The sequence below is a fragment of the Serinus canaria genome, chromosome 1A (genome assembly GCF_022539315.1).
Source record: "Serinus canaria isolate serCan28SL12 chromosome 1A, serCan2020, whole genome shotgun sequence".
Classification (NCBI taxonomy): Eukaryota; Metazoa; Chordata; class Aves; order Passeriformes; family Fringillidae; genus Serinus; species Serinus canaria.
Genome location: NC_066314.1, coordinates 21501663 through 21519042, shown reverse-complemented (window position 1 = coordinate 21519042; position 17380 = coordinate 21501663). Strand labels below are relative to the sequence as shown.

The following is a 17380-nucleotide window of genomic DNA, read 5'->3' as shown; positions in this document are numbered from 1 at the left end:
TTTGACAAAACTCAGCTACCACTGAAATAATTTTTGCTTTCAATTTGTCTGCAGTAAGTAGACTTATAAAAGCTGCACAGGTCCAAAAGCCATATTAGGTGCTCAAACAACTTCTCCCAATGCACCATCAGGCCTCTCAGGCTTTTTGTATTGATTTTGCTCTAGTAGAGCACAAGGTTGCCTCTCAGACAACTGGCCAAGCTGATCACTCAGTTTTCTGGCAACACAGTGCCCACAAAAAGCTCAAACACCTGCTTAAATTAGCTTTAGTCAAAAGTCTTACTGACTGCTAATTTTTTTAAAAGTTTTTTTGGGGGGTATGGTAAGCAGCAGTTTTATAATCATATAAATATTAAAATTAGGATGGAAGTTCTTTAGATGAGCAGAGAAAGCAATTAGCATATCCCTCTCTGTAGTGTGATATGCTAATCACATTCTGTGATATACAGCACATCACTCTCTGTAGTGTGTCAATATTGGTAAAAACAAATAATAATAAAGGTAAAGAGCAAGGCCAGTCAACAGTCAAATACTCTACACTGGCTTCAGCTGAATAAAAAAAAAATAATCCAATCAAATCAATGTTTTCAAAAACTGTGCCTGAGTACCTTCAATGTGTACATATGTACAATGTATACAGGACCTCACAAAAAATTTTACAATCTTTGTACTAACTAAAAAGCTCTAAAAAATCATGTACAATCTCAGACAGATACTTTGTTCTCTGAAATATTTTTATGAAGTCCTGAACCTGTTTGATTCCAGTATTGATTTGTAAGATATCACTTATACTAACTGCTTGTACTCATTAATTAAACTTACTATATATTGATACATAAAATATGGTTATCATAAAAATTTTAAAACCTCAAAATCTAGAGTCATGATTACATTACGTAATTTAATTAATTTTAAAAAGAATTCAAACTTGCTAAAAACACCACTGAAAACTATAAAATTTTAAAATACAGACTTTTTTTTAATCAACCAGTGGATGGGCCCTTAGACAATTTCCAAAATAATCAAAGCTGAGAATTTAATATGGCCTTTCCTTACATTCAAGTTTGGAAAATAAAGTATATGCAGTTTTGATTTTTCAGCACTGGTTAAAATGTCTCCCATAATTAATTTTTTTCAGGGATTTCCAAAACCAAAATCCCAAGTAAAACCTACAAAAAGACTTGAAAATGAACAGGAAAGGAAGTACATACAATATTCAAGCTAGTCAGAACGTACACAAGGGGGAGAGCTAACATAAATCCACTCCTTTCAGTACATGTACATAGGTCAAACTTTCACTGTACATTGCCAATTCTGTAAATGGTAAGACATTTGAAGAAATAAATACACAACATGTATTAATGAGGAAATCCCTATCAAGAAAGAGTTTAATACTGTGATGTGAAGCTGTATAATGCAACTTCAGTCAATGACTGCTTCCCTACCAATCATTTTTCCTACTTGACTGCTATTAACCTTTCAGAGAAACTGAAAGAAGTGGAAAATCTTTTATTAACAGTGAACTTGATTAACCTTGCCAGACAACCTTGGCCTTTATTGTATGTCCCAAATGTCATGTGACAAGCATCTTCTACTTAATATTACTATTACTGAAGAAAATGAAAAAATAAATTAACAGTTCAAAATTTATTCTAGACCAAATGAAAATGTATTCTTCAATATTTTATTGCATATTCTCATCTACAGAGTTGAACTAATATTTTGTGAACAGGACACTCGGAAAAGTGATGCAAATGTCCTTGCACAGTTAAGAATGAGGTTTTTGTTGGTCTATTTGGAGTTGAACAGAACCCCAGCACCATTTTGTCAATGAGAGCTGAAAAGAAACTAGAGCTTCCCAACCAGGATTTTCACTAATTTATAGGCATGGTGCTCTCCACAACACAGTCATATAGTTGCCCTGCATTTATTGCCCAAATAAATAATGTATTTTATAGGACTGTTGGTGTTCTGAATTGGTGGTCTAAATTCCAAGAGAGAATGAGATTGGTTCCTTGCCTTGAAAAAATCATGGCAAGTAGTATGTAAACAAATAAAGAGAAATCAATAATGCACACATATCACTATTTTGCCTAAATATTGGGATAACACCATTTGAAGAAAGTCTGCTAAGATGTCATATTTATAGAGAAAATCACTACCTCCATACTGAGTCTGCTACTAGTTTAAACTCTGACTTGATGCAAAGATAAAAGTTGATGGTTTATTTGGTTCACAGAAGCTGTTAATTATGCAATGTGAGCATTCAGTGATAAAGATACTCTGACCTAGATACAGATATTTTAAATATTTATTTATTCACAGCAGTCTGTTTAGGCAACAAGGAGAGAAAAATGAGACAGCATGTACTTAGACATCTAATGGTCTTTAGCTAGAGTGTCAGTAGATATTACAAACTCTTTACTTAGCCTTGGAATCATAATACTTGGACATTACTATCAGCACATTCTGAAAGGAGGAAAAAAACCCAAATAAAAAACAAATTTGAAAAAGAAAATGACAACATTAAACTCCCCCGGAATTTGGCCAATATAGACCAGAACTGTGGGTGTGAAAGGGAGAGCAGAAGAGATTATTTGGGCAAAATGCTGAGGCCTGGCTGCTCTCCAAAGCAAAAATCCATAATGATAGTTGTGAAGCCTGAGGGAATGTGTGGCATGTTATAAGGTACACCCAGGCAAAATCCTGTTAATGTCAAATTATGGACCTGCTCCCCAGCAACTTGTCCACACCTTTCTGAACCTCTGCTCTCATCACTCCCCATGACAGAAGGTTTGGGAAGTTTTCCAAAAGTTGTATATGGAAGCATTGCTCCCAGTTTCTGGTGGTGTGGTATTTATTGAGTGCAGGTACATATTCACTTTACCCACTACCTTCATAACTCTGTAAAATTCAACCACACTCCTCCCTGTCAACCTTCTCAGCTGCAGACTGAAGTGTTTCAGCCTTCTCAGTCTCTCTGCAAAAGGCTGCTGTTCCATGATTTTCAGTGCCAAACTCCAGTCCTCACTGACCTCCCCTATATCCTTCAGAGAGGGTGAAAAAAGCTGCACACAATGCTGGATGTAAAGGCATAAGGTTATATACAGCAGGAAAATGATGGCACTGTGGTATAAAGAACTAATGATTTCACCACAGGGAAACCAAAGTGCCTTTCTGAGTTGCAATTGCCCATGCTCAGTCAGCATCTTCTGGACATGCACTGGTTTCTTCTTCCTCTGATGCAGCACCTTAGCTTAGCTACATTAGAGCTACATGAAATCACATCTTGTCTTTGTGAGATCCTCCTGGGCCTCCCTGCAGCTCAAGCAACATCAGAGTAGACAAAACATTTTTATCTCCTCTGTGAAGTCAGAGATTTCTCTTACACTGCCTTTTCCAGGACACAATATATTGAATAAACATGCAACAATTCTCCTAAACAGGAGTGAACCAGATAGAAAAAACGCTTAAACTTCACAAGAACCAATCAGAAGGAAAACATAAGAAACCTTTATCCAAAACCTCCTTTGAAAACATCAAGACTGTACCATAAGAATACTGCTACTTAGACTTGGATGTTTACCACAGAGTTTGTCATTCAGAAAAAAAGTGTCATGGGCTGATGAGGAGTCAGACCACTGGGTGTCTAGAGCAGCACTGTTTTTAATATAACAAATATAAATATTAAACTGCACAATTAGATGCAATTAGAATCACGTTAGGATTCAAATTACTGAATCAGTAGGGTATTAGAGAGGAGAAAAAATATGTCAGCACAGGTCAGAAGGGCCACTGAAAACAAATGAATTTTCTGCCTCTCTTTCTCCTGGCATTTGCAATGCAAGAGATCAGTTGACAAAACCCAGGTTTGCCCTTCTTACTGGCTGAAACGACAAAGTTTGGCCACCACTGCTAGACAGGATGAAAACACAAGGAAAGCACATTATGCTGTGACAGAAGGAAGGATAATAATGACAAGCTCTTACTATTAACAGATTTAGTCACAATAAACACTAAGAACACATCCTTCAGATAAATCTAGGACATGGATTCAAAACATCATTTTTTTCTTAATAGAAATGTAAAATAAGTCTGTAATATACCATGCTGTAAACATTTTTAATCTAACTATATCTTGGTTTTCACATCTGCTTATTGGAGTTCAGGGATACCATTAAGACAGACCTTTCACACTCATCACAGTGCTGTCTTCCACACTGTACAGGTCAAACTCTTCAGTTGTTGCTAACTATGAAAATGCCTTCCACCCCAACTTTGCCACCAAAATTATGAATATCCACACACAAAATAGCTTAAATTTTACTTTTTTTTTTCACTCAAGTCTTTGTCTTATTTGTATGAGTGTTCTTCCTACACCTAGGCAGAGCAAAAAGCTTCAGAGCTATTTGCAGAGCCTATTGAACCATCTAAAGAAAGTATCTTTTAAGTCAGAAACGTAGGATGCCTAGGTATTCAATGGAGAGATGGAAAAGCCCCCAGAGTTATTTAAAGTGCTCAAGCAGTTATCTGCACGCCTACCATGAACACTGTGGAAGTCCCAGCTGCACTGGTAATCTCTGGTGAGTAAGAGGATCAAAGAAATGGGCGTTGTTATTCTCTCTCTCACCTTCCCCCAGACCCTGCTGAAATAGATACTGGCTGTCACCTTAAACACAACTTAGTCTCAGGTTCTGCCTAGGGAATACCCTCCCACACCCACCCTAGGCAGGAAGTGATGGGCCTTAAATGAGTTATGACTCATGTCCTGATCCTCCTTAGAAAAAGTATTCCACCCTCCTCCTCTCCCACCACCTGCACAGAGATTACCATATCCAAGACAACCAAAAGATTAGCATGCAAACCTTGTTGGTATATGCATATTTATGTCCTAAAGTGGCTCACAGTGTTTTCTATTTTCCTCAAGTCATCCTTGCTTCATAAGGAAATCCCTTCTCCTTCTGCTTACCCTACTCACTCTCCAAAAATATAATGCAAAATGCTTTCTTGCCTTACTAATCACTGGTAAGAATTTCTTTGGGGTGCTGACACCAAAGGGAATGTATTCAATTAGGGCAATAAATGTTAATGAGAATTGCATAAAGTAAGCAAAAGCACCTTGAATGTCATGTCAATGTTTTTTCCAAATAATTAAATATTGCTGACTTTATTAGACAGACTTCAAGCTGACAACTTTCTGTAAATATGATGTGGAGAAGCTAGATGATAGCAGAAATGGAATCCAATTCCCCCTCTTTCTGTTCCATTCTATAGCATAAGCTGGAGAACGTTCTGTATTTCCACCTGTTTCTAGGGGTCAGTGCTGGTGGGATGTATAGATACCTATCCACAAAATAAAAAATCCCAAATAGTTGAGTAAGGACTGAATAGATTGAATCCAGAGGTCATTGTATGAAAAAGGCAAACTTCAGATTTGTGTTGCACCATGAGAATTTGACTTTGTTATCTATAAAGGTTCTGACCTGTGGAGTGAGGCCCAAAAGACAACAGTTTAGGGCTCATCAGTCTAGTTTAAAATCCTCCATGTTAGCTTAGCAATCCTGTCCACAATCATGTCTTTGCTTTCTTGCCACATTGCATGTGTCATCCTGGGCCATCTTTGCTGTCAGAGTCTTCCAGTCACCTCTGATGTCAAGGTCATGTCCCCGATGCTCGCACAGATTAAGGGGCAGTTGCTGGAAGGCTAAAAGGGCCTTGGGAATCTTGGAACCCTCTCAGATGCAGGCCAGAAGCAAGTATAAAGGTTTGGCCAGCAGATAGGAGCCTTTGTCCAGAACAGGGTGAACTCAACCAACAACACTTTGCTTTGTATTTTTTCTGATCCCACCCCATGACCTGAAGTGTCCAACATGTACTCTTTCCTCAACAGAACTTACTCATGCACTTCTGCAGCCAGGGTCCTGAACCAATTTTCTAGAACAACTGCAGAGAGACAGGAAAGTTTTTCCTGCTGCTAGAAGTTATTAACTTCCAGCTTCTATTCTCCTGGAAACATGGGAGATTGCTAACACCAAACGTGTGTAAACACCAGTTTTCACAGAAAGTCTGCTATCCATCTTTAAGGCAAAGTACTCCAGTATGGTAAACATGGAATATCATTCAGTAAAGCTTCCCAAAGGAGACAGAGGTGTTACAGGCAAGATTCTGCTGTCTCCAGCCCCCTGAGAAAAGACACAGTACAGTGAGAAGACTGTGCCAGATTGACTGGAACATGAGTTTACAGTGCTCCTAGGAATAAAACAAAGCTTCCCCAGAAATTGTGTATACCTTGGAAGCTCTCTCAGGCATGGCTCAGTACTATTTTCCATTTACAGGAAGTTTAGTGTTCCTACATTAAAAACAACCTTGGCACTGCATGACCAGATAGGAAGACAGCTTGTTCAGAGGTGATGGCAGAAGTGACTCTTCCCTTTCATCATTTGCAAGGGGTATTTCCCCTGCCATAGCCCCAGAGTGCTTACCATATAACACCTCCTTTTAACATCAGCTAGAAGTTGACATTTCAACTAAATATATAGCCTCAATATTATTACAGAATTTTCCTGTCTGAAGCTAAAATGTCTGGAAGTCAATTTATTTATTCATTATCTCAAGAAACAGATTCCTATAAGGAAAAAGTACAGATGAATCCTATTTTTACTCTTCTCTTATGCTTTCTCAGTAGGCTGTAAACTTTGAGTCTGAGGGTTACTTTTTTTTACCCCATATCTACTCATGTTACTGACCAAGGTAATTTTAGCTGACCTGAGAATTTTTATATAATGTCTATAGCACTAAAATGAACATAATTCACCTACCTACAGAAGACCTAGAGAGAGAAACAGGCACATCCTTGTAAACATTTCAGAAGTTGGACATTATGAACATCTGATCACAAATCAGACAGTTTTGGCACAGACACTAGACTGAATCTGAACAACTACCCTTGAGGCTTGTAATACAAAGTATGGGAATAAATGAAAGGACAAGCAGCATCTCCCTGAATAAATGAAAGGACAAGCAGCATCTCCCTGCGTGATGGTGAGAATCAATCTGCTTTCAAGGTGAGAAGGTATCTGGGATGGACAGCCTGAAAGCTTAGAGATTGAGAGATTAGATCCTACAGATCAGGACAGCCTCAGCAGAGGAGACAGCTGAAAAGGTGTCCTGGCAGCTCTCTCATTTTTAGGACAGGCACAGAAAAACCCTCCTAGAGGAGAAAAATAAACACATGAATTATTCCTCATTCAAAGAGAGCTGTAGATTTCTCAGCTGTTTTACATAAACAAATTACTCTTGCACAGGGCAGTCCATCCTGTATTTTGGAGGTGCTGTAACATTTCTATTTAAAATATCACAGAATCACAGAATAGGAGGGGTTGGAGGGGACCTCTGTAATACATCTAGTCCAGCCTCCCTGCCAAGGCAGGGTCAAACTGAACATGTCCAGATGGGACCTCCCTGAGCAGCCTTTTCAGATGGTCTGCCACTCTCAACATAAAGAAGTTTATCCTGATAATGGGTTTGGTCAAAATATGTATCTATCATATATATATATATATATATATATATATATATATATGATAGATACATATTTTGACTGGGGTGCAGGAATCCCTAAGGATCTTGTCCTAGAAGTTATTTTGTAAAGAAACTTCCTCTCAAGAAGGAAGAGCTAAGAAGGTTCTCCCTCAAAAACTCAAAAAATGAGGGGAAAAAAGCAGCTGAACTTCAGAACAAAAAATTCACTACCAGTGAGCCAGAGAGATACAGAAACAGGGTCATTCTTCTCCTGTGGCTTTTCCACAGGAGTAGCCTCACAGTGGCTGCTGAAGACACCTCAGGATGAAAAATGCTGCAGAGAAACAAGTGATTGTCTAAGCAAAACTTCTTTACTTCAAATTGATAAAGACAAAATCTAAAATACTATCATGCCATAAGAAGAACAGGTATCACACTCGTGCTAAGGGTCATTAACTTACTCAGCTTGCTCACAGGGATTCATTCAAATGCACATATAAGCTAGCAGTCAGACACATTAATAAACTTAATCATCAGTCTGGAAATGTGGCTGTAAAAATGATTTGTTCTGTATTCACCTACCTGAAAACACAGAATCTCTCTTTAAAAAAGATTAAAAAATAAATTAATAATACAACAGCCTTTGGTAGAAAAGATTTATTTTTATTCCTTAATACTTAAGTAGACAAATTTTATTCTCATCTGGTAATATAAAACATGATGAGTCAAATGCACAGGTGATTTTAATGTAAGTGCAAGTTAAATGCCGGATATATTTGGCTTTGAGTGTTCAGGCAAGCTTAACTCCCTTGGATCTAGAACTCAAGTGAATGTCAAAACACCATTAATTACCTCATTAAAGCTCCAAAAGAGTATTTAGGAGAAGAGACACTGGCAAGGTAAAATTAAAAGCTTAGAGGATCTCCTTTTATAAAGTCCAGAACAACTTCCCTATTTCTTTGTGCTAACACAGCCATTCTACTGCTGTTCCTTCACTCACTGGATGCCAAAGACAGTCTTAGAAAATAAAGCAGCTTGAAAGAAAGATCTGCAGCCAAAATCCCAGTGTCCATGATTTCCATCCTCAGAGAAGGCATAAGACAGAGCAGGGTAGATGGGTGATGGATTCTCAGCTTCTCCCTGCTGATTCCCAGCCAGGCCTCTCATGACAACAGAGGTGATGCACAGAACAGGACAATGAGGATGCCAACTCAGAAAACACAAATAAATCCACCTGTAAATCCACCAGTAAATCCACTAGTCTATGAGTGTTGATACTCTCTCAGTCTCCTAGAGACCCTAAATGTCCAACTCCCTCATGCAGATGCAAAACAGAAGCCACATATGCATAAAGAGCTCTATGACAGAAAAATCCTCATGTAAATTTCATCTTAAATTAAAAGTGCAAAAACTATCCTTCAGAGTTTTTTCCTAATGCTTATACTGGAAAAATAAAGCTTTGCATAGTTTCATGGTTTTCAGAAGATCCACTTGTTTTTCTTTTAAATGTGTATGTCAAAGCCAATTTTCCTCATGCAATAGCTGCATATGAAGGATACTGCAATACATCAAATACTGAGAAATGTATTAATGCTGCCAACATACCATTTCTCCCTGGTATTTTCCCAGTACTGCTTTAGCTACAAACAAAAATAATTCAAAGTATTTCATTATGTAGCTTGCATGGCTTCTAAACATTGTTCAGAGTCAGATAGTTAAGCATGGTAAAAAGGTAACTTGTTTTTCTGAGAATGTTTTAATATTCTTTCCATCACTCTTCTATCATTAGAGTAAATGAGAATGAATCAACAACCTTTGGGCCAATCAGAGAGTTTTTTTCCCAAAGTAAACTCTGTCATTATAGAAAAAAAATTTGTTTACAGGAGCTAAAACACTCTCTCTCCAGCCAATTTAAATAACATCACTGCATGCTAACAGAACTGAAGCACCTGGGGTTACAGGACTTCCTTTTTCTTCAGAACTCATGCTATTAAGTTGAAAATCCAAACACCATTCATTTTAGCTCTGAATTTCTCACAAACACCATTCATTTTAGCTCTGAATTTCTCACAAGAGGACTACAGAAGTAATCTGGGGAGGAAAAGTTGAGGTTGCAGCACCATTTCCCAAAGCACTGAATTTTTTTGTCTTGAGCAAAACCTTTCCAAACCTTTGAACAAAAGCACAGTACCAATGAAGTACCTCATTAAGAAAATATAACTACAGAAATAACTTCATATTAAAATCCTATATGCATGTAATCAAGAGTGACATCTCATGAATAAAAAGCAATATCCAAAATCCTGTAGGAAATGAAAGTTTATTTCTTCATTGAAATATTTTGTTTGAATTATTCTGCTCAAGAACAGGCAGTGGCAGATCTTTCTTCCCCTTGAAGAGGGTAAAATCAATCAAAAAGCAAACTTCTTTTTTTTGGGAGGACAGCATGAAGGAAGATCTATTCTGGCATTTACAGGTACTAGAAACTAAATGCAGATGTGTGAATAAGCCTGAAGTGTGGTTATTTGAATTTTTCTGCTATAAAAGGCATGAAACACTTTTCAGGTTGACACATAGGACAATTTTAAAGGACTGACCTGTTCTGTAAGGAAGGACATGACTATTATCCCATGACAACTTTCTAGCCTCACATTTAGCATTCCAAAATCCAGTCAACACTTGAATACTAAGTGTAACTCTACAACAGCCTCCCACATTCCCACAAAATCACTGATTTTCTTCTTCCCAGATATCTCTCATACCACTGCAGTCCTTTCTGACCACCAAGAGGCCTGACAGCTTCTACCCTCACTCCTGCCCTGTCTGCATCCACTCTGCACTGTCTGCAAAAATGTCTTTTATCCAGACAGCAAAAACCTCTTCCCCATGCTGGAGCTGTGCATCAGCCACCCAGCAGAAAACTCTTGGCAGGTAAGGCCAGAAAGTAGCAGATCTCCCATATAAAGCAGGTGATGAGAACAAGACTGTGGTATGGGATTTGTTTTTTTAAAGGGCAATAAGAATATCTTGGGCAAGGTGAAAGGACATTTTGAGCTCTGTGGGATGTTTAAGACATCAGTGGATGTCTTAGCTAAGACCTGATGTTACCTTGAAAATACAGCAATGGACTTTGCCAATCTTTTTCACAGGTTACTTTGTGAAAAGGTAAAACTGTGCATGAAGTAAGGAATGACAGTCCTTGGTGACCACCAGAAATACAATGGCTTAAGAGAAGCTCTGGTCTGTTACTAAAACCCCTTCAGATATATCTGTTTATGTGTTCTAGAATATACAGCCCAAACCATTTTTTTCCTGTGCCAGGTCTCAACTTAAAGAATTAATGATTCTGTTTAAATTTTGGTCTAAAAACTAAACTGAATCTTAGTACCTGTTTAACTACTCCAAGAAGAAGATAACCAACACTACACTGAAACTTTCTGTACAGAGATACCATTAATCTTTGTGCTTCATAAACTCACACTTGTCCTCATAACTCATAAAGGGTATTAAAGTTTCTACAGAAAATACCCAGAAGTATGGGAAATTCTGTGATCTGTGAAATAACTCTACTATTTCTCACCATTTTACCAAGGAAAGGATCAGAACTAAAAACATGCAAAAGTCACAAAGTCCTTGCTGCAAATTAAACTGCCCTTAATCTGACTTATTTCCAAAACTACATTATTAACTGGACTTCAGAAAAGTGCTGGGTGAAAGACTGCAATTGTAGCACTAAAGGCAGACTTCAGTCAGAAGAAATTCTTGACAGAAACTACTCTTAGAATTAAAAATATTTATTATGGAATAGAGAATATCATCCATCATTCTCAATATTAGACACTTAGACAAAAAGTTGTATCTTACAAAAGCTAAATATAATCAAGAATCAGACACAATACAAGTATTTTAAGCAGATAATTATATCTTGTAGCAAAGTACCATCTAAAGCTGTTTTCAAAAGAATTAGTTTGTGGCTGATTACCAAAACTGTCAAGGCTAAAGCACTTAGCAAATAATTCTTCTTAGAAACTGTTACGTTATACTAAAAATTATTTATTGCTTGTTAGAAAACAGAATGTAATTTGCATTCTTTCATCATGAAAAATATTGTTCTCTCCTCTGGGCACCCAAGACAAAAAAAGGAAAAAAGTGTCATATTTGATCTCGGTAAATCAAAGTAATTGAAAGAGTTTCACCAAGCACCTCAAACAAAAGTCAGGGAGTTCATTAAGTCCCAAATAACTATCATTTCTTTATCATGTAACACAGCTTGAGGCAACACAATGTAAATAAAAATCAGGTCAAAGTCTTAACATTTACAAAATTGAACCTTTTAATCTCAGAGAGATGTGGGTGGTTAACAGCAGTTGCTGACCATTCTCTAAATTGTGAAGTCAACAAGATCACAGAAGTCTTCAACATCCTAATGTGAACATCTTGTCAATGCTCACTAGCTAAGTATGAGCTTAGGCATTTAGTGTATGCTAGAAGATTGTGAAAAAAGTTCTTTGAAGAAAATGCATTAAATTCTCATAGCTATGTGGACTCTGTTTGACAGTGTCAGAGAGCTGATCTATCAGTATTCACTTTATTTCTGGTTAGGTTTTTCTGCTGGTTGAATGAACACTGGTTCTCACTGCTATCACACGAGGGATGGAGGATGACAGCCAGCGTGGATGGGCAGGAGCCCACACCCAGCAGAACAGTCTGCTGGGCTGAGATACCAAGATAGCAATGGCTTAGGAGTGGAAGGGAATGCTCCATTTAGAACAGGCTGGGGACCAGAAGCCACTGAAATCCAATAAAAAGTTCTAAATGCTGAGGAAGTCACAAGGAGGAGGCTGGCAGACAATACCTCCTACAGTTATACAGAGCACCCTTGTCTCTTAGCAGCCCTGTAGGAGCAGGATAATTTACTCTTATCATCAACATTGTAAGACATTTTTCTGTTTCCTATTTCCAAAGGACTGGAAGGTATAAAAAAGGAGGGAAAGAAAAAAGAGTTTTCAGCACAAATTATAACTGCACAGATTTGCTTTTAAGGGCAGCTGTTTCTCAGAGCTGGAAAATATACAGAATTTCATATATCTGATTCTCTGCTAGAAGCACAGGCTAGAAGCCAAACTAATCAAACCTCTATCAAAAATACAATTTTAACATCTATTTGGACTTGGACTTATCTCACTGCTCCCAGACACTATTGATTATCATTATCTGCATGTCTCTAGTATTCTAAACAGCAGCAGCAAAGGGAAATGAAAGTGAGCATTTCCATACAAAGACAGATAGAGGCTTCTAGGGCAGAATGAAAACTGCTGGTGCTGACTGAAAATAGAGCCTAACTTCATCTCAACTTCTATAAATGCACTGCCAATAGAAAGGAACAAGATACAGTCTAAACTAAAATATTATTAAAACCAGAATGAGAAATAAGGGATTTCACCAAAGGAGAGAAGGTATTACATTATCAGAGACTGGCTGCTGTCTACACTGCACCGCTTGGCAAGGTTAGGTATGATTGTTGTCTTTTTCTTTGCAACAGACTTCTCCTCATAAATTTGGTCTATTATGTGCTTGACTGGGCCACAGGAACAGGATATGAAAATTGTTGTTGGTAGCAACTCTGTTGGAGTACACAAGGAAAGTTTTTGCTTTAGCAAAGTAACCTCATCCTTGCCTCAGAAAACTAAAATCTGAAGAAAGCTAGAACCCCAAACAAGGGTATAGTCTTGAAGCTTTTCCCTCTACATTTTTTCCAGCTTGAAGTACATAGGTGCTCATATATCTGCTCCTGAAGAAGCAGATTTTCATTACTTCCCATCCTCCAACACTTACATGAATGCAGGGTAAACACTCTGTACTTCAGAGACCTGCACAGGAGATTTTACAGACTTCAGACCCTAAAAGCAGGAAGAGCAAGACAAGTGCCTTCCCTTAATCCCATTGAGTCCTCTCTGCACACGTCAGGGTGGTCAATCTTTCCCCCTTCTTACCCACAATAAGGTTATTTTCTCTTTAATTTGCAAGTAAAACATAAGAAAAGACAGCCATTTCATGCTCACAATTCTACCATGTTAGAAGACAAAAATTAGCCACAGGGATGTTTCAGTCTCTCCACGGGTTATGGACCAAGAATTATACAGAGAATTGTTGATAACTGCCAAACAGTTTTGGTCCCTCCTATTTTATACAGATATGAACCAAAACAAAGAGGCCTTCAAGTATACAGACACAATAACCTAGTGCATGTATCACCAAAATCACTACTAGACTAAGGGAACAATTTTCTTTTTTAATTGTTCAAAGTTCTGCAGGTCACACTTTTTTGTGTTCCTCTAGCCCAATGCAGACTAACAGCAGATTTTGACCATCCACAGCCCTCAGACACCTAGTCTGTCCTACAGCTGACCCTGCTCTGAGCAGGAAGCTGGACTGAATGACCTCTGCAGGACTTATCCAAACTGCCTCCCACGCCTCCATGTTCTATTGTACATAAAACCCTCCCAAAATTAAGCAGAATTATTCCCCTTGATGTCAATGCTTCTTCATCCTATTACCAACCCACACATCCCAGAGGTTTAGTGATTTACCTGATAATTTAGAGGCAAAAGGAAAAAAGAGGGGATCAATAGGAAAAAAAGAAGGAACACTTTCTATTTCTTTAAATTCAAAACACTGCTCATAATTTGAGGCAGCAGAAGTATTACATCCTGCAGATCTTTCAATCATGTAACAGATACATGATTTCATGCTACACTAACATATATAATTTATTCCTATAAAGATGGCCTATAACTACAAACCAGCCCTCAATATAATATACGAAAAACATTTTAGCTGTAATCTGGTTGACTATTTTTATAGACAGTGTAAGAAGCTGTATGGTCTCAGTTTAAATGCTTCATCTATGCTGCTTGGTTGTGAGACTAGCAAAAATATCTTCCTCATCTTCAGGTTTTTCCTCCTTAAGTAAATGTTAATTTACACTTCCATCACTATACATACTGGTTAATAAAATACTTTTACATACCAAATATATTACTGGTTAGGAAGAGCTTTTACACATAAATCTAAATATGACTGTTGAATGGACTGTCTTGGCCTCAGTAATTTACAGGAAAAATCATTTATCCAACAAAACAACAATGCAGAAATGTGAAAATTAGCTTTGCAGAGGATGCTTGAATTTAAGCACATTTAGTTCTAACACTCAAATCTTCTAGACACTGGATGTCCAACAGGAGCCTGAATCACCTGTCATCTATTTATGGCAGCAAATTTCTTTTAAAGACTGACACACAGGCTCAGAAATATATGTGCATGCATATGTAATTTATCAGAGGGTATGCAGATGTAGAGATCATGGCACATTCCTCAGAATCACTCAAACTGTGTGAGCTGTGACATTCTGAAAGGAGACCCCTGCAGCATAAGTACCACACTCTCTGCATACCCTTTATCCAGCTGCTCAGCAGCAATCAGATCATGCTAAGATTCCTTGCTGAGCAGTCTCATCTCCTTGGACTGCAGAAATGTACCTAAAATGGAATGATTCCACACACAGGGAGGAAGCACTGGACCAGCTGGCAGAGGAGAGATATTCTGGACACAACAAAACCAAATGACACCAATACTTACTTGGCAGGCATTATAAATCAACTGGTGTTCCAATTTTTTGATCCCTAGAATCTGCTGAAACATTTCATAAAGCTGTTCCTTGCTCAGAATCAGCTCTGATACAGCACTTAAGGCCATTCTATTTGGCTGTTTGCAAAAGTCCTCTTCTCCCCTGTATATGGCATCGTATTTGGCCAGCCAAGAACTTAACACTGTCTCTTTGCTTAATCCATCGATTTCCGGCAAACTTCGGACTCTCTTCTCTATGTTTTTCTTGAAAACATCTCTAAAGTCACTTGCAGAGCATCCTCCACTGTGGACCATTCTTGCAACCCGGTCACTCTTGAGAAATACCTTTTAAAGTAAAAGAAGAGGGGAAAAAAAAAAGAAACAAAACCAGTTAGGCATGAACACAAATACAAAACGACCCCTCTGTAAGGGTATACAAGATAGTATTTTGCTACTACACAAGATGGCTTTATATGAGAGAGTTATTCAGTTTGTTATGGGTTTTTTTACAAGTATTTATGCATAAACTTAAAATAGCTAGACTGGATGAACTCTGAATTAACAGCAGCTAATTTAAAATTGACCCCACTATGAGACAGAAATCCAGGAGGAAAAAAGGAAAAAACCAGCCAAACAAGAACAAAAAAATTCCCAAAAAACTAAAGAAACACCACAATCAACATGAACAATTGAGAAGACAGACGTAAAGACACAGAGCTACTACTGTAGATACAATACTGGAGATACAGTATGGGATCCTCCACATAAAGTCACCAAAAATCAACATAAAAATGCCCCTCCCAACTACTCATACTCGAAGACATGACAAGTAAAATTAAAACAACAAACTAATTGAATCAGTTCCAGCATTCTGTAAAAACTTCCCAGTGTTCAAGAATGGTTGTTTTCATTTCTTCTCTTAGAAGGGCCTTGGCAAGGTCAATCTTTCCAGACACTGTAAGTGACCTGCACACAGCTCATTTATAGTACCAAGTCTCACAAAACTGTTTCTCTACAAGATGCAACCAACAAAGAGCTCACAGTGCAGCACAACCACCTGTGTAAACAAGGTGCCTTGGGCAGGGACTAAACTACATCATGCCATTGAAAGGATAACTCAGGAAGAACTGCCTGGATTCTGTAGAAGAGGGAGATGAATCAAGACCCTCCACTCTGCATGGTTCAGCTGTCTAGGTGCCACACCAACATGCCAAGCACAGCTGAAATGCAAGGAACAGACGAGAAACCACAAAGCTGAAACAGAACCATCACCTTTCTGTCTGCTCTCTTCAGTCAGACATATGAACTGGGAATTGAGCATGCATTTTCACACAGTCATTACAGTCACCAAGAGCTATGAAATCATGTATGATTTTGTGAATGGGAGATGATGGCACAGTATAGCTCTGACTCCAGGTCATGTCAGAAGATGGTGTACCTAACAACCAACCTAAACCAACCTACTGTGCTTCACTTTCAAAATTCAGAAAATATGGAGTAAGAGAGGAGCTGAAAAGCTGAGCAGATGAATACACAGATGCAAGCAAGAAAAATTAATTCTAAAATTTTAATGCTTGTCAATGCATGTTCTCTTGTAGCATATTTTAGAATGGAGTTACTCATAAAATGTACTTTTAAACAGATATCCTAATTGATATTGTACAGAAATACTGCAGATTAAACCTAAAAGTATTTGCCCAGAGACATTATTTAAAAAAAATCCATCACCAATATATGCTAATCACAGGCTATGCTCTATGTGTACCATGATACATTTCCTTTTATGCAAACATGAGCATCTAAGGTTAAATTCTTACCCATAATGGGACCTAACATAGTTACTGTCAACTAATGCTTACATTAATTTCCTCAAAAGACTACACAAATATCCAATCTCATTTCAAAACAGTAGTCAGGAATTCCATTCAGCAAAAAAATGCACTCACACAAAAAGGTACAAGGATATTAAGTCTTGCCTTGTTTTAACAGTCTGCAATTACAAATGATTCATTCCTCTAACAGCTCCACTGGTAAAAAAAGATTACTTCAAACTTATTTCAGCTACTTTACACTGTTCATAAAAAATATTTAATCTTCCATCACATTAGCCTGCATACCAAAGAGAGAAAGCAGATGCAGAATACAGTGAGAAATTAAGACTATTTATAGACACTTCCCACCCAAAATCTCATATTCATGCAAGATTACACAAACTGTTGTATTGCCAATATAA

At 37.8% G+C, this 17380-nt stretch overlaps 1 protein-coding gene across 3 annotated transcripts in view; it reads right to left on the bottom strand.

Annotated features, from left to right (window-relative positions):
• The window catches only part of CADPS2 (calcium dependent secretion activator 2), a 282539-nt gene that overhangs the window by 174937 nt on the left and 90222 nt on the right, over window positions 1–17380 (bottom strand). For all 3 annotated transcript variants that reach the window (XM_030238173.2, XM_050969712.1, XM_050969713.1), the window contains exon 3: window positions 15160–15492. In XM_030238173.2, coding sequence (XP_030094033.1) covers window positions 15160–15492 — 333 coding nt within the window. The remainder of the gene's footprint in view (window positions 1–15159; window positions 15493–17380) is intronic.